This window comes from Carica papaya, chromosome 5 (assembly GCF_054855325.1).
Source record: "Carica papaya isolate Zhongbai chromosome 5, ASM5485532v1, whole genome shotgun sequence".
NCBI lineage: Eukaryota > Viridiplantae > Streptophyta > Magnoliopsida > Brassicales > Caricaceae > Carica > Carica papaya.
This window is the reverse complement of record NC_142313.1, coordinates 40827210-40846093: the sequence shown is the minus strand read 5'-3', so window position 1 is coordinate 40846093 and position 18884 is coordinate 40827210. Positions and strand designations below refer to the sequence as shown.

Below are 18884 nucleotides of genomic sequence, written 5' to 3'. Positions count from 1 at the left end.
TTTACCCGTATTCCATTACAATTTCAATTTTTGAAATATTTACTGGGTAATGAGACTGTGGAAAAAAAATAAATATTTTAACCTATACCTACATTCTGCTGCAGTTGAATTCAAAGAACGTTTTGATACTTCCAGGATTGGAACCAATAAACAGAAAAGAGAAAGCATCAATGAGAAACTGCAGAATCACTAAAATCATTAGTCATCTAACCAAGTTTCCTTTTTTTTCTCTACTCAAAATTTATATATTCATTAATTATGTAATACAACCAAATGAAAAACGTATCTCATTCACATTCCAGTTGATGACAAAAACCTCTACTTATAACATGGCATGTGTTTACAACCAATTTGGGTCGCTTGAACAGTTTAAGTAAAACACTGATTTCTCTTTAGACTCGAAAATTTCAAGGTATTAAACGTGAACTACAACATGATTCACCATAAAAGCTGCATACTGCCAATTACAATGAACCAATTTTCAGGTTATAGATATAGAATGGAGTCAGTGTAAATCTTTCTGATATTTATCACAGTAAGCAGGCTTTAAAACCCTTATCTAATTCCTCTTGATCCAGGTTCTTTCCAATGAAAACAATCTTGTTTACTCTCGGCTCGCCTGGACCCCATAACCGATCAGGTGATCCTTGGAATATGTCATGAACTCCCTGCCCCATGGAAACAAAAAAATCAGTTTAAAACGAATACTGGGAACAGAACCAAATGTTCCAAGTGAAATAAACTGCCTTCAATTACCAACACAAAAAGTTACGAGGATGTTACACTCCCCTCATTTTCTAAGAATGTTATACACCTATGAACTCATTAATTGGGTATAAAGCCAATATAAATATTTTTTTAAAGAATATTCTCAAAGTGTTTGAATAATACAAGATTATAAGCTCTATTAGATTATTTACACATTGGAAAAGATACAGTCTATGAATTGTCAGTTTTATCAAAATGATTACAAAAAAAATTCAATAATTTTAACTATAATAATATAGTTTGTCATAAATTTAATTATCTATACTTTTTTTATACAGACTAATATAAACTTATAGCAAAACATAATTTTCAAATCAATTTTTTTTTTTAATTTTACATTAATACTCATTATTTACTTTGCATTAATTATCATGTTAATGATATTTCTATAACGATATATTATTTAAAAACACTAAAAAATCATTAATTATTAATTAACTAATAGGTCATTCGGTTTACACCGGAGTAAAAGAACGAAAATGGGAAAAAACGAGGCACTATGATTTGAAAAAGAATTTGTCAACTACAATATTTTTTCAGAGAGCTTATAGCCTCTACACAAAAGTGGGGGTCAATAGCTTTCTCAAAAAACATTATAAAAGCTTATAAACTGTCCGACTTATAAAGTTCAGTTCTTTACCAAACATGTAAAAAAAATTTAGAACCCTATTAAAGTGCTTATATACTTTTTTTGACCAAAAAATAAGTCAAGTCAAACATCCTCTACCAGTGACCTTTATGCATCTTTGTAAATATTCTGGAGTAACATAGTGGATAATGCATTGAAGAAATTTGACAGAGCAAAAACACACATGAAAGACAACTTCTAATTTTTGCTTTTTCCATTTAAGGATTTGTACATTAGGCATACTTCTAAAACAATTTCATTAATCCTTGAGAAGAATTGGCGAATATTAAGACCTTCTTCAGTTAAATTAAACTACTTTCTAACTTTTATTTGTTTATACATAAAAATATAGTAGCTGTTGGAAACGGAAACAAATTTAAATAGTAGTAAACATATGGCATGAGTTTGAAATAAATAAAATGTTATTTTCAAAACCCATATCATATTCCAGACCTTGTTTCTGTTTTCAACAAATACACAACTTTTGTTAACAACAATGTGTGAATCTAGAAAATGAAAATTGAAAAATATTCCATATACCAGATATCTTATGACTACTAAATTGACTGACACAATTATCCAGCACAGGTCCTTTGTTATGATTATGGAATCATTTTATTCCAATTTAGCTATCCCATTATGATTATTGAAGGTCAATTGTAAGGAAGAAGATTTCAGCAAATAAAACATTTTAGTCGGTCCACGTCAAATAATATACTTTGCTTAATTAATGATTCATAACTCAAAAGCCTAGTTTACCTGGAAGACAAATCTCTCATCCATGCCCTGAACTGAGAGAAGACCCTTCATTCTATATATATCCTCGCTACGTTCCAACAATAAAGTACCAAGCCATATGTTTGCCTGAATTCAGACAGGAAATTGGACAAATTTCAGACTTTGGTAGTTAGTAGGCAAATAAACCACCAAAAAACAAAATTCATGCTTCAAGTAGCTCTAAAGAAGAATCGCGTTACATAAATTTTTTTAAGAAAATTACAAAAGGCATTCATTTCCTTAGCTTTATTATAAATTCATTTTTTTAGACTATATCAGACAAATTGATATGTCTGCAGTATTCACCGAAATCCATGGCAATCATGAAAAGCACAAACAGAAAAATTTAAAGCAAACCTTCTCAAGATCTAAGCTCCCTTCACAAACTATGCTGACAGAAGAAACACCAGGATCATGAGTGTGATCATGAGAATGATGATGATCATCATGATGTTCTGCATATACCAGAAGCAGTAATTATTATATATACAAAATCTTAAAAATTTTATATATCATAAATATATCAAAAACTCAAATATATTAGAAACACAAACACAGAACTGAGAAAATCACAAACCACAACATCTAGAATGGGAGAGAATCAAATGAGAAATAATTAGAGTGATGAGCAGTTTTGGTGGTAACTTCAGTCATTTAGACAACAAGAACGCCAAAACTGTTGAGTACTTGTTTAATTCAGAAAACATTTTCAATTTCCTGTCTTCTATCTCCCTCTCTCTGTTTCCATTTCAACATAAATTGTAAATAATGTCTAAATGGTGGAACTATAAAACAAATTTTCAGAACTAAAAGTAGCTCATCGAAACTGTGTTGTTGCGTTTGTTTTCCACTGATAAACAAGACTCTGATATGGAAAATAACCATGCATTTGGTATAAGCAAAATAATTTCCAATTTCATTTCATAGACGTATCCATACACACACACACACACATATATATATTTGAATACATGCACATATGTATACCAGTATATAACATGTATGTACTTGTGTGTGTGTCTCTCTCTCTCTCTCTTTAGTTACACAAGCATATAACATGTACTTGTGTGTGTGTCTCTCTCTCTCTCTCTTTAGTTACACAAGCATATATATATTTGAATACATGCACATATGTATACCAGTATATAACATGTATGTACTTGTGTGTGTCTCTCTCTCTCTCTCTCTTTAGTTACACAAGCATATAACAGTAGCCTTCGGTGGCACCACAAAAGTGAGTCCTGCATTTGCTGATTAAGAAAAAGAAGAAAAAACTTAATTTTTTTTTTGGCTGGACGAAACAGAAAAGTTGAAACAGCATAAAAAGTCATAATTTGAGGAACTATTTAGTTCTGCCACCAGCGGACTAAATTGTTACATGTTGGGAACTTATATTTTTTTTTTTTACTTTCTGATATCTCGCACACATTTTACATCAAATTTCCAAGTTAACCTGATTCTCAAGCAAAATAAATCTCCTAGAATATGATTTAAAATAAATCTCACATTTTTGGATTAGGTAAATATAATCATTATGTTACAGTAATATTATTTATTATATTATTGTTTTCGTGTGAATAATTTATTCATATTCATAACTTAATATTTTTGATAAATTTATTAGTAACTAACTGAAAGATTAATTAAAAAACTGTTATCATTTTAACTAAAATAAATTAATAAATCTATATATTGTATACAATATTTTACTAATTTAGTGCATTATATAATAATTTATTGTTTAATAATTACAAAACAAATCAACAACTAAAATTGAACAAACAAATGAGAATATTTTAGTAATTATCAACTGTTTCACTCAGTTCATTGGTTACCAAACAGAAAGTAGAACAGATTTGTCAAGTCCAAAGACATACACCAAGAGGAACAAAATATCTTCTCTGGTTCCGTAAAATCCTACTTAATTCTATCCTATTCGGTTCTTTCTAACCACCAAGTACCAAATATGTATATGTATTTATTTATAGTGTTTGTCTGTATCTATTTATCTACTAATGTGTGTAACTAGAAAATTGTGTAAATATATATGTATCTAATACTTACGTATAAACAGAAAACAATTTTTTAGTAGCCACTGAAGGCAGTTTTTTACTACTTTCAAAGTCATACAATATATTTATTTATTTTCAATACAACCCATGTTCTTTCTACAATCATTCTAAAAGAATGAAAACATAATAGTTTACATATGAAACCTTATACAGCTTAAGATTTTCAATTTCACAAGAAAAGGAAAAGAAATTTTTTTCAAGTAATTTGCATCCTTGAAACCTCACCTTCAATTAATCAAAAAGACCAAAAAAAATAGCGAATCTTGTTTCTTTTTTTTTTTCAGCACAATATTTCCCAGAATTTCTTCTTTCAGAAGACACCTTTGTTCTTTTACAGCTAAGAGCAAGCCTTGTTGTTATGCAATTACTGCTTTGAAATCTCCCAAACAGGAAAAAGAATAATTTAAAGAAATAAAAAGCCTAGAGAGGAATGCAAAGAAAATTTTGGCTAAAAACTGTCAGATTAAATTTTTTGCCTCTTTCCACCACCTTTTATGCAACCCATAAAGTATTATCAAAATCACTCTTGGAAGATAAGCAATTGCTCTCCAAAACAAAATGAGCTTAAAATGCCCAACCAAAAGAAAAGAAAAGTTTCAGATATCCAACAATGATTAATTCATCAAATCTCAGATCTTCACAGTTGATAAACTTTAGAACTCAGCTAAGAAGTCTAACATAAAAATCGACAACGAAATCCTAATAGTCTCTATGGAGCTTCTGTATCTGTAGAGTCCTCTGAGTGATTTAACGTTTAGAGTGTTTGTTGCACTGGCCAACCATGCCGGTGGGACAGCGGAATTTTTTTATTGTTGAGCAGAAATCTTTTGATGGAGCGGAAGAGGGTAGGGGCATTAGAGTTTTCGAAAACGGTAGGAGCTCTCGGAGGTCTATTTTTCTCCAGAAAGAAGACGTTGAATGGTTCTTAAATAGTCTCAGAGAGTTCAGATGAGAGAAAGGAGAGTTGGTCTGGAGTAGGCTCCAAAGAAATTGTTGGAGAACGCTGCGCTTGGTTCTAAATTGCAATAAGTGTGGTAGATTCCTGGCGTTATCGAAAGGTAAAGATGACTCAAGAGGGAGGTCCAATATGTTAGTTTTCCCTGAGGGGGATTGGGCTGAAGGGTGGTGGAAATTAATAGATGCTCTCCATGAAATTGCTGGGGTGAAAATGATTCCCCCAGCGTGGCTGAGGAAAAAAAGAAATATGACTGATTGGGAATCCTTTCCCCAGACGGTGCGAAGCGCTGTGGTATTTAAGTGCCCTAGATGCAGTCTTGAGCTGGTGGAAAAAGAGAAGGTATCATTCGCTGAAATCCTCAGTCGACCAGGTGGGGAGGTGAGTCGGGTAAGGTAGGAAGGGAAGGCGGATCATAGTGGGTTGGGTAGAAGAGATTTGAAATTTGAAATTCAGGAGAGTGGGGGTCATGTGACGAGGATAGGGTGGGTGAATGAAAAGGGAAGGATGTACAATGGGCCGAATGAGCGGGGGAAAAAAGATAAGCTCTCGTGGGCTGAAAAAAGGAAAGTGGGTGAATGATCCTGGGCCGAGTAAGGTTGCGAGTAAAAAAAGGATGAGGAAGATTTGGCAGCCTAAACGGGCCAAGTTCGGATCGCCTAGAATTCCGAGTCTAGCAGGTCAGTATAAAGGGGTTAAATCGGGTGAAGTTATGGATAAATCTTTAGAGACCCCGACTCTGTTGGTGAGGGTTAGGGTTGGAGGGGAAGTGGATGGGTCAAGTTCCGTTGACACGACGAAGGTGGGCGGCGCTGGGGTCGAAGATGGTTTGGGTTCGCTCCAATCAGGTGTTTTTGTTTCTAGGTACTCTGTGGTTTATTCGGAGGGAGGAATCGATGGGGCCGATGGGATTGAGACTGATAAAGAGGAAGGGGAGAGTACGGTTAGGAGAAGTAGTGAGTTGGTTGTGGTTGAGTCAAGGTTGGTGGATGATTGTGGGGAGGTGGCTCTTGATGCGTCTCCCTTACAAAGCGACATACTCAACTGCAAGCTAGTGCATATGGCTGACCAAGGAGCGAGAAGAAATGTACTCGGGCTGGGTGCAGAGAAATTTTGTCAAGGTGAGTAAAATGTTTGGACTATCTTTTGAGGGCCTTGAGCATAGAGTGTTGAGTCTGTTGGCTAAACTGGAGTTAAGGTTCCTGGAAGCGGAAAGAGAGAGGGAAAAAAATAAAGAGATGAGTAGTAGAAATGGGGAAGGGAGAGTAGAGAATTGAAAATATTGGAGTGGTCTTTAAATTATGAAGCTAAAAAATCGGCAGGAGGGGAGAAGGGAGGTAAGCTAAGCAAAAAATAATGATGGTAGGGAAAATCATTTCATGGAATGTGAGGGGAATAAATGATCGTAAAAAGCAAAGGATTATTAAAGGCTGCATGGGAAGATGGAAGCTTAACTTGATCTGCCTACAAGAGACCAAGTTGGGGGAGATAAGTATGTAGGTAATTAGCAATCTGTAGCATGGCAGTAAGGTGGACTGGGTCTATACACCTGCTGATGGGCTTGCGGGGGGTATCCTTGTAATGTGGGATAAAGAAAAACTAGTTTGCAGAGGGGTGGAGACCTATCGATTTTGTTTGAGAATCGGGGGGATGGGAAGAAATGAGCTTTCTCTGGAGTACACTGTAGAGGTAACAGAGGCTACAAGAGGAACTGAGTAGTTGTAAAATAAGATGGGGTGAGAACTGGTGATGGGGGGGACTTCAACATGGTTTTCAATATGCATGAGAGGTCGAGAGGGGGTACCAGTAGTAGGGAAGTAGAGGAGTTAAGGGACATGGTGGATTACCTGGAAGTGGTGGATCTTCCGCTAGGGGGAGGCGGGTGGACGTGGTCAAACTCGAGGATTACCCCATCATGGTCAAGAATTGACCCTTTTTTATCTCTAACGGGTTGTTAATGCAGCTTGCAGGTTTGAGGCAAAAAGTGTTGTCCCAGCCAGTTTCAGACCACTTCCCTATTTGCCTTGTGCCTGAAGGCATCATTTGGGGCCCCATCCCTTTTAGCTTGAGAACAAATTGTTGAAGGTGACGAGTTTAAGACCTTTGGTGGAAAAATGTTGGAAAGAGGCGGCTGTTGAGGGGACTGCTAGTTTCAAATTTGCCTACAAGCTGATATATTTGAAGAACACTATCAAATGTTGGGCCAGGCAGGAGGAGGGCAGATTGGAGAGGGTTATCAAGGAATATTTTGTGGAGTTGGATGACTTAGATAATAAGGAGATGTGGGGGTCGTTAGGTGAGCATGGTAAGTCTAGAAGGGAGGAAATTAAAAAGGAGATGGCCTCTACTATGAACTTGGAGGCGATCTCATGGAAACAAAAAGCTAGAGAGAAATGGCTGAAAGACGATGATAGAAACACTAAATACTTCCAATGTCTAGCTAATTTCAGAAGGAAAAATAATTATGTTGAGATGTTGTGCTAACAAGTACTAGTCCCATTTATATCAAAGACATTATGCAGTGCATTCAATAATTATTTGAGCATTTTCTAAGTAGTTTAATTATAGATAAATAGCTTGTTGAATGCGATCAGAAGCTTGTACCTTACCTTTTTACACATTATGCTCGTAGTTCTCAGGAGTTAACATTCTCATGCAAAGCACCAGAAAAATCAGGCAGCTGTAAGATTACTATAAAAATTTTCTTTCTTTTTTTTCTGCTAAATAGAAAAGGAACAACAGGAACTAGTGAAGTAGCTACTTCTCCCAGACATTAGTATTAGAGTTCTCTCTCTAAGAGAAATCCATTATGAAATGTTCCAGTTGAGCTACAGATATTCCTCTTTGAACGAGGCTAGCCCTTCAGTTCTATCAAAGCCCTAGAATGGTCAATTAGATAAAGGGCTGCTCCAAATATAAGGATTTTAGTAGCAGAATGTTATATGTGCTTTCCACACTTAGAAACTGAAAAAAAAAAAAAAAAAAGAAAAGTCGCAGAAAGTGCTTGGGAATATTAAGTTCAACCATGACCACAGAAAAAGTGTGATGAAGAAGAAAGCCAACATTGACAGATTCTGTTGTCTCAAGAATAAGATAAAAGATTAAAAAAACAATTATAATAGGAGCATTAAAATGGAAACTTAGCATGCAAAATAGTAAGGAATAAACAGAGAATCTTTTATTCAAATGCAAGACATGTGATCAACAAGTACCAAAAATTGAAGATTCTCATGTTGCATTTCAACTATATGTTCTTTCAATTTATGCAACAGTATAGTGGCAAATAAAGTTACCATGCTTGTGATCATGCTCATCATGATGATGATGGTGGTGATCATGACCGTGGCTCTTGTGAGCTTCTTTAGCACCTTCGGCGTTGACAGCACTCTCAATTCTGGGAAGATTTCATCAAATGTCAGCCAAAAGTAAATTCATACACATTCAAGAAGATGGATGACCAAGAAGCACACAGCTAAATGGAAGCATTCCAGCATATCTAAAATATCAGGCATCACCATTATTTCAGGAAACAGATAGCATAGTGAAGAGAATATAAACCAAAAGGACAGAAACCAAAAATTTCTTAAGCATAATAAATCACTTGCATAATCTAATCTGAAAACAACAATAAGAATCTAAATTACACCACATAGACCCAGTGGTAAATATGGCCAGATTCTTTTCATTCTCCTTTCTTTCCATCTCTATGGTCAACAGACTCAATGACCAGCCAAAGACAGCAAGAAGTTATTTTACCCAATAAGTGAAAGTAAATCCGACTTATATTGATAGGACCATTAGACCCTGAATCTGGTTAGAGAGAAATCAAGGGCTTACGTTTAAGGTAGTGAAGAAGAAGAGAAAATTAGAAGAAGAGAAGAATAATAGGAGAGAAGAGAGTAGAGAAAAGATAGAGAATGGTTGCTGATTCTGTTCTGAAATTTTAAGTAAAACATTTCTTGTTTTCTCATTTTTCCTTCCAATGCCTTTTCTACCATCCCTTACTCATAACCAAAAGCTATAAAAGAAAAGTAAAGCAAATCTGCAGCAAAGTAGAGAAAAGAAAACAAATCTGCCAGAGGCAGGACAACCCTAGGACCATATTTGTACCTAATCTAGGATTAACTAAATAATCATTAATTAATCTAATTGTGGCTGGTTACTGCTGGGTTGCTGGTCCTGACAATCCCTTCCCCTTCAAAATCTTCCTTGTCCTCAAGGATCATATTAGCCTTAAGCTAAAGAGCAATTGAAGATATGTTGAGCCATCATATGAGAGATGCTGAGCAAACCACCCCCATTCTGACCTACACACTTCATTATACTCCAGTTAACAAGTTTGAGCAACAATAATTTATCTATGTTACTAAACATATAGCCAAACATCCTTCAAAAGAGCTCCATTGTTGTTGAAACCAGAACTTAATTGACTTTTAGAAAGATAATCACCATCCACAAATAGAGTCCGGATTCTAATTGAATTTTCAAAGGAGCTCAATGTTGACGGCTTCACTGAAGTGCTGTAGTGATGCCATCCCTTGATCTTTTGGTGCTAATACATAACTTTAGAAGACATTGGAAAATATTTTCGTTGAGGAATTTTAACAAGCAGTTGATACTTATTCTTCAAATGCCCTTCATTCCCAGCAAGCTTTACATGCTTGGACCCTTCATTAATTTTCATTTCATCAAGTTTCTCAACCATCACAGGTTCCACAATATTTCCGCTCTTATCTCATTATCAATTGTAGGAGGAAACATTGAACCCTCAATGTTTCCAACAAGAGGAAAATTTTCAGTAGGACTAACTAGTGCAAAAGCTGAAGAAGATGGATGACTCTTCCACGTGGTAGGAGAGAAAGTATTGCTGCACAATCTTTTTCATGCTTCGTTGAATCCCTGTTCACATCAACAAAAGCACACCTGTAGTTTTGCCACCAAAGTTCGTCACTCTCTCTAGTCTTGTTTAGATCTGTCCTGAACTTTTGGAGTATCCGTTCTAATTTGAGCATGTGGGTGGTAATCGATCATGATGAACTTTAAAGTAGATTGCAGAGACAAAGAAAAAAGAAGAAAGAGGCTTTACTGTTTGAAACGTAGAGGGAGCTACAAACAGGGAAAAACGAGAGGAGAAGAAGAGAGTCGCAATAGAGAGGACAAAAGCAGAGAAGATTAGAGGAAGGAGCATGGAAGAAGAAGCAATAGCCACCAAGGATAATTGGCTCTGATACCATTTCTTAGGATGTTCAGAGCCTGAATCTGGTTACAGAGAAATTTAGGACTTACATCTCGAGTAGAGAAAGAAGAAGAGAGAAAGAGAAGAAGAGAAGGATAATAGCAGAGAAGAGAATAGAGAAAAGATAGAGAATGGTTACTGATTCTGTTATGAAATTTAGGTAAAATGTTCATTCTTTTTTTTTTTTTGAAATAAAAAATTTAGGTAAAAAATGTTTCTTCTTCTCATTTTGCTTTCCACTGCCTTTTCTACCATCACTTACTCATATAACCATATCATGGAACCACTTCTCCCAAAATCTGTCTGATATGGAGACTCTGGACATGTCAGTTTTATTGGACCTTTTAGGACTCTATCATACCATTCTCACAACCTGATGTTTGACTATGGAACTTGGAATCTTCCAGCTTTTTTATCTATAAATCCCTCTTTGGCTACCTCCGAAGCCCTCATCAATCCCTCATCGACCCCTCTCTGCCCCTTCTAATAACATATTTTTTTTGCCCGCCAGATACATATTGCCAAGGATTTCTAGAAGGTTCCTGTTCCCCCCCCAAGGCGAAGCTCTTTGTTTGGACTGCTACTCACCAAAAGTTGAACACAAATGACTTGCTCCAGATTCGCCATCCTCATCAGGCTCTTTCTCCTGATATTTGTTTTATATGCTTTAAAGGTGGTGAAACTCATGATCATTTGTTTCTTTACTGTGATGTAGCTTGGAAACTGTGGACAGATGTTTTCAAGATATTTATTATGGTCTGGGTGTTGGCCCCTACAGTAGAAAGCTTTCTCTCTACTCAATTGAGTGGGCATGGGCTGACGAGGGATGCTAAGCCCTTGCGGAAGGGAGTATTGTTTGCTGGTCTATGGTGTATTTGGCTCGCTCGTAACTCAAGAGTCTTTAATAACATACGCACTCCATACTCCAAGTTATGAGATAGGGTGATTTTTTTGACTTCCTTATGGACTAAAAGACATGACTGCTACCAGGATTTTAGCATCTCGGGTCTTCAATGCAATTGGAATATCTTGACTTCCTTATTCATGATCGTTAGCTTTTTATGTTGTCTGTTTCTGGTGCTTTTGATTAGATTTACTTTTTTTATATTTCATTCTTTAGGGAGGATTCTCGTTCTCCTACCTTGTATTTTCTTCTCTTCATCTTAATAATTTTTTTTATTAAAATAAACCATGGGTGGTCATCAGATTGCATAACAAGTTCATGTAATCTGATTCTTCCCTCATCCCCAAAAAAAAAAAAAAATCAAACGTGAACAAAATGGAAAACAAAGACCAAGACAGAATGGTTCACTTCTCATGTTGATTACAGCAGTCAACTTATTTTCAAACAAGCATGGATTTCAGAAAACTATATGACAGAGAAGATACTGCCCAAGCTATCCAATAAGTATCATTATCCAGAAGATCTTACCAAAGATAATTAATTACTTCCCAATATCCATTTGAGTATAAGTGAAAAATATAGTAGTAAATGGAACATAAGAGCATTCAAGCACCCAATTAGCCTTTATCAGCAAGAAAATGGAATAAAATAATGATTGTAGGTGGGAGAATTTTCCTATATTAACCTAGCCTATATAGTCACTAGAGTAATATACGTGGAGTTTTTATCAGGCCAGAATACACAGAATATGAAATTATGCAAGCAGTAAAGAGAAGCTTAACTAGTAGCCCATTCAAAACAGTGACGTAGTACAGACAGACATATAAGTAAACATTTTCATAAACCAAAAACAGAAGCATCCCAAATCAACATTAATATAAAACAATTGCTTCTTCAGTAAGAAATGAAGCTAATTAAGACTGAAAAAAAAAAGGAGTAGAAACTAACCTCTCTAAATCAAAGCCTCCAATTCCAAGAACATAATCCAAGTCAACTTTCCCAAACTCTGTCCGCTTCATATAAGCCATACGATTAATGTTCTGAAAACAAATCTCAACTTCAATACGATATAACCAAAATAAATTAAATCAAATAAGAACATTAGAGATGTTTTGATGACGAAAAGGGTAGCCACATAAGTAGTTTCTGACCCTTATCCGCTGCACCAAAGAAGCAATTTCAGGCTCACCAACAAGATCAATCTGCAATGATATAAAAAAGTATTTCAATTCAGTTTGGTACTACCACAACAAGACAACACATCCCCCCTTACAAATCTAGGAAGATTTTCCAATGATTGTAATATTATCGGTAACAACAGCATAAGTAACATAAAATAAAATCTTCTAGTTGAGATGATCATAAACAAACTGTTTCACTTCTATGATATCCATCTATTTCTCATCCAAATAATCAGTGAATTCAGTAGCACAAGTCGCAATAATAAAAGTGAGTCAGATGATGCAAGGAGCAAGGAAAATGCAGGTAACAAAATGTGGAAATATGTAGATAACAAAACATATCCCCAAAAATAAGTCCAATGCAAAAATTAGAAATATAAACATGCAGATACCTTATTCAATATAATGCGGTCTGCATAAGCAATTTGTTCCACTGCCTCATTGACTACTCCTTTCGGTTTAACTTCATCGAGGTGAAAACCAGCATGTTTTGCGTCAACTAAAGTTACAACACCGTCCAACTTGACATCACTGAAAATTTCTTCTTCTGCATAAAATGTCTGAATGATTGGGGCGGGATTTGCCAATCCTTTCACCAGACAAGTAGTGAAGAATTAGCATCTCTCATCCAGAACTCTGAATAACTGAATGAATAGGATAATCAATGAAGAAATACCTGTAGTCTCTATTACAATATGGTCAAATTTCCCCTTCCTCGTTCTGACCAATTCTGAGATCATCCTCACAAGATCACCTCTAACTGTACAGCATAGACAGCCATTGTTAAGCATAATTATGTCCTCAGCTCCAGCAGCTTTGGCAGCAACTAGAGAGCCATCAATGTCTACTTCACCATACTGCAATTTAAATAAAAGCATTAACTACCAATCACTCACACCAAGATGTCAAATATAATCCTCGTGACCCATTTAGAAAACTTCTACCAGAAAATATTGCAAGATTTATCAGATATTAAAGATTATAATTAAGTGAATGCCCTAATGGTCCTTCGCTTCATTTCTCACTTAATTGCTATTCAAGTTTTAGATCAAATATTCATATTAGCCACTATATGCATGATGAAAACATAAAACTCTCGTATTCATATCCCCACCCTTACCATGAATTATTTAGGTGGGAAATTCAACTACTGCTTCTCAAAATAGCAATTGAACTAGTCATCAAGATGAGGGAAGTAACTAAACCACAAAAAATCATCTTGTAATTATGCATATAGCTTTTTTTTGGCATAAATAATTATGCATATAGCATCAAGAATATAAACATTCAAAAGTGGTAATTGCCTAGCAATTAAACGGAAAATGAACCAAGTGGGACCTAACTTCTTTAACTATTTATAGCCATCATAATGCGGAGGATTTGGATAAAATAACAAAGACAATGTTTAACCTCACTTCATACCTCATTCTCAATCACAGCTATCCGCTTCCCATGATTTTCTGTCAGAATATGGTTGAGCAACGTCGTCTGTTTAGCACAAGACAGCGGCATATAACTACACCAACCACTACTTTCAGATTGTATACGCACTCAGATGGAACGATTTTTACAGAAGATGCAAAGAAGGATAAAAAAAAATGCTGGCAGCAGAACTAAGTCGTTCTTAATGAAATTTGAAATTTTTCGGAAATCGCATTCCCAGATATCAAAAGAATTCGTGTCAAACAATGATTAAGAAAAACATATGATTCGAATTTATTTATCCCAAAAAGCTTCTTCCAAAATAACCCCAACGTCCCTGTTCGTATCTCAATCAACCAAAATCACAATTATCGCATTACCCATACTCACACATATTAAGCTTCAGCTTTAGCTACACATACACCTGTCTAACACTTACCTTGCCAGAACCTAGAAACCCAGTAATTATGGTGGCGGGAATCCGGTTATCAGATGGAATCTTAGTGGAAACATTGGACTCCTCACTCTGCGGCGTCGTGGCAGCGGTGGCGGAGACTGAAAAGAAGCGGCTGCGTTGGCTGCGCTTAGTTGACTTAATGGAGAATGCTCCGGAGTGAAAGAACGGCGGCGTTTGGGAGAAAAAAGACAGGGTCCTGTGACGGGCTTTAGGTGTGGATAAGAGAGGGAAAATCGTGGTGCAGCGAGAAGAGAAGGTGAAGAAACTTGTAGCTACATCCAGTCTCGACAGCGTCGCCATTTCTATGGAGGTTTTTGAGGGTTTTTCAGGGTTTATGGATTTACTAGACGAGGGAGGAGAACATAGCAGTAGCAGGAGGGTTATAGATACTTGAAATGGAGATGAGATTTTTGTTTTCGCCCTTCTGGTTCGGAAGGCTTCTGCGTTTCAATAATTTAAAAAAAAAAATTAAATTAAATTAAATAATTTATATGAAATTAAATAGTATGAAAAATTAAAATATTATGTAAATACAAATTTTATTAATTAAAACAGTTAAATGATTTTTTAATAATAATAAGTTTTATTATTAAAAATTAATATCATAGTTTATATTTATTTTAACAGAAGCTAAATTTTTTATAAGACTTAATTCATCATAGTTTGTGAATTAATTTTATACTATAAGATTTTTTTTTGGACCCAAAAATCAAAGGCAGTCTTTTTGTCTATAGTAAGTGTATAATAATCATATGATAAGTACACTTATTTTATTAATAAGATCTAAACTTTATATTAAATGATGTTAATATTATTAAGGTGTTAATTGTGAAGTTTGTCAATTCCACATGTTAAATTTCGAAACATAACCCAAATGATTAATATAAAATAGTTTTAAGTAATTTCTACCATTAAAACTTATGATTAGTTAGTGTCACTACATAAGACTTACATGAGAATACATAAGAATACATATAGTAATTTGAGGTTACACCCACGGAGAATATATGTATATATATATATATATATTATCAGAAGAGGGAAATGTATTATAAAGTGATTAGAGATAGAAGGATGATGAAGGTGGTGAAACAATGGAGATTTTGAAGAGAGATTGAGGCTTGTTGATGAGCTGAAACTTGCAGATATCTCCTTGCTGAAGAGAATTGTATTTGGCAAATGCAGTCCAACCAGCAGATAATATATATGCACTTGGATAGTGTAATAGCTTCACAACCCACCATTTGCTCTCACCCTCACCCATCCTTACTCTCACACTCCTTTCATCTCCCTTCATGTGTTTCCTCACAAATTCTTTTGGTATCACCTGCACCATCCACATCCACATCCACTACATATATAAACATATATTTTTACATACATACCTAGCTAAACTACTATCATATACTAGTATATTAGCATGTACAGTGAAATTAAGTGTGTTGATTTGTTGTTACCAGCTTAAATGGAAGGTTGGTACATTCTTTTTTCTATAAAAATTGTAAGTTTGAGTTGAGTTGTATTTTTATTGTATTGTGATTTATATATATATATATATATTATCTATATTTTTTATTAAAATGGGTTTGGCATGGACATACAACTGAGCCTTTGTACTGTATGACCACTTCGAAAAACGGAGTTTCAGTACTGCTAAAGTCCCTTCCGGCACTGATCATCTTCTTCTTCTCTTGATCAAACCCTACATGGAAAACAACGTAGAAGTTTATTGATGATGATGATGATGATAATTAATTCACGTGCATGCCGAAAGCTCTGAAATTCATTCCCAAGCAAGAAAATTTTATTGATCACCTGAGAAAATGGTAACATTTAGACAATGTTTGGAGCTTCTGATCAGCTCAAAATCACAAATATCACCAGCTCTTAAATTGTTGTCTTCCACAAATTCTCTCCAACTACGATGAAAAATGGCTTTTGGTTTACCGTTACAGTTTTCCAGTCGATAATGAACCAACCAACTTCTTTTATTCATCATAAGAACAACTTCTCCACGTTCCTGCTTGAAATGATTCTTGCAGAACTTGTATGGTACGTTCTGCAGTACATACATATATATATATATATATAAACAAACTAAGTTAAGCTAATTACTTATTGATGGAATTTAATTAGTTGGTTTTATTTAATTAATCAAGATATTACAAGTATAAACAGAGGAGCAACATATGTTGGTCGCATGTAAACACTGAAAGAAGGATTCTTCTGATCATCATCATCATCATCATCATCCGAGTTCAGGCCTCTCTTATGATCTCCACCTGCTGTCTCAACATCATGATCAATATATATATATATATATAATAGTTTATGATATATATACATACATATATACAGACATATATATAAACATATATATAACCCTTTGGGAGCTATATTAAAGCACTACGTAGCATGTGTATTATGTTTAATTAATTAAAGACCTGATATCCCAAGGTGAGTTTTGGACGTGGAAATGGCGGTTCTCATCATCTTGGAGGGCCTAGGAGATGACATTAATGGAGATACTGTGCGTTTAATGGGTTTCATGAACTGATGATCAACAGAAGATTGATGTTGATGTTGATGTTGATGTTGATGATGATTTTGTTCAAGTATTGTTGGAGGAGAAGAAGGATACTGAATCTCAGTTGCAGTAACATCAAAAATAAGAACATGGAAAGCTTCATTTCCGTGGTATCTAAAAACCAGAAAGTGACCATAGCTTAAAGAATAATGGCGTGCAAATTCTTCCCATCCATTTTCCAGCCAAAAATCATTTTCACCATATTTTTTCAACTCGACTCGCCATTCTCGACCGTCTGCCACATTAAGCACTGCAACTTTTGGCATCTCTTCTCCAATCCCCATTGCAAACTTAGTTGGTATTTTCTGCTAATCACTCAGGATTAATGAATAATGGAAATCAGACATAATATATGATGAAATATATGTATACACATATATATATATATAAGGAGTGTTATGAGGGGTGAAGAACGGTTAATTACTTACAACGTTGGTATTTTGGTGAAGAATGACCTTGAAGAAATGTTTACCCTTGTTCATGGCTGTCCTGCATTCATTCATGACCAAGTGCTTTGAATATATGCATGTACGTATGTGTATATATATATGTATATGTATGTGTAGTGGACGGTTATAAGTAAAAATGAGAAAGTTTGTTATTTGCAACTGAGTATAGAATCAAAGTGTAAGTGCGTGTCTGGTGATCGACCTACAAGATCAGAATTACATGTATATATGTATATACTTTGTTGACCGGTCAATATATATATATAAAGTTTGCTGGAACATATATATGTTGTGAGTGTACCATCACTTCCTGCAACCAATCAAACCGATCCCTTTAAATATCTTATTCTTCTTTTTTTTATTATAATATTTTTATAATTATAATTTTAAAATAAATTTTTTTATAATTATAATATGCCATTTTATTTTAAGAAAAACTATGGAGAAGTAAAAGACTAATCATAAGCTATATACTCACTTTTTAAAAATAAATTTGAAAAAATTATATAATCATAAATGGAATAATTTGAATATAGTTTGTAACAATAAAAGTGAATTAAGAATATCTTACAAGCATAAATTATAATATATTGTATCATAGTTTTTTCTTACCATATCTTAATTTTTAGTGGAAATTGCATAACGAATGAAGTGTGCTTAAAAATATGTATTATTAAGAGTTTATATAATCAATTATATTTTTATACTTAAAAAATTTAAGTTAATAACTATTATATATGTATATATGTTATCATATCAATTTTATTTCATATTTAAAATTTAATTAATGCATAATTTGTTGTTAGACTAGATTTAAATTATGTTTTTATATTTAAAAGAAATTAAATTATATTTTTATGTCAAAAATTTAAATAAATAATTATTATATATTATTATATTAATTTTATTTTAATATTTACAAATTATTTAATACGTTTAGTACCTAATTTACAATTAGTTAAAATTAATTTATATTTTAAATAATTTATTATATAAAAATTTAAAAAGCATAGATGATTTATAAAAAAATTAACATATTGACAATTTCTTGCTTTTGTACTTTATAATAGGGATTATTAAAGAAAGTTTATGTTTATGTTTATGTTTATGTCGTGGGGTGGAGGTCTAAAATAGTAACGTATTTATGTTTTTATTCAAGAAAATAAGAATTTAGATTAAACTCAATCCGAAGACATTAGATACAGTTGAAAGGAAGGAAGAGCGAAGTATCTCCCAGTTTGCACGGTGGAGAAGAATGTATTTTTAAAGCTTTTGATAAAATAGCATGAGAAAACACCTCTTTCTCGCCATATACATGGAGCTTTAACACTCGGAAAACTTCTGGAACTGCTAGTAATCTGGCACTCAAATCCAATTTTTAGCTTGTCTTCTTCTTCTTCCTCTTCTCTCTCTCTCTCTCTCTCTGTATATATATATATATATATATT

The 18884-nt window shown here is 34.2% G+C and overlaps 2 protein-coding genes across 6 annotated transcripts; both read right to left on the bottom strand.

Moving 5' to 3' along the window:
• Positions 1–274: 274 nt before the first annotated feature.
• PTAC17 (plastid transcriptionally active 17) lies at positions 275–14700 on the bottom strand. The gene is made up of 10 exons (XM_022050688.2): positions 14383–14700; positions 13944–14009; positions 13198–13378; positions 12914–13110; positions 12492–12542; positions 12289–12380; positions 8494–8594; positions 2531–2628; positions 2156–2260; positions 275–668 (listed from the first exon to the last, which is right to left on the bottom strand). Exons 1-10 carry the CDS (start codon positions 14698–14700, stop codon positions 531–533), a joined length of 1347 nt encoding a protein of 448 aa, XP_021906380.1. The 3' UTR covers positions 275–530.
• On the bottom strand, positions 14614–17650 carry LOC110821142 (B3 domain-containing transcription factor VRN1-like). Of its 5 annotated transcripts, none has more exons than XM_088220996.1 (6): positions 17416–17649; positions 16845–17295; positions 16567–16685; positions 16216–16459; positions 16002–16102; positions 14614–14840 (listed from the first exon to the last, which is right to left on the bottom strand). In XM_088220996.1, exons 1-6 carry the CDS (start codon positions 17488–17490, stop codon positions 14781–14783), a joined length of 1050 nt encoding a protein of 349 aa, XP_088077122.1. In that variant the 5' UTR covers positions 17491–17649; the 3' UTR covers positions 14614–14780. The 5 variants fall into 5 exon arrangements, with proteins under 5 accessions (XP_088077122.1, XP_088077123.1, XP_088077119.1 ...); XM_088220997.1 differs by having other exon boundaries at positions 14614–14837; XM_088220993.1 differs by lacking the exon at positions 14614–14840 and adding an exon at positions 15279–15727 and having other exon boundaries at positions 17416–17650.
• Positions 17651–18884: the final 1234 nt, after the last annotated feature.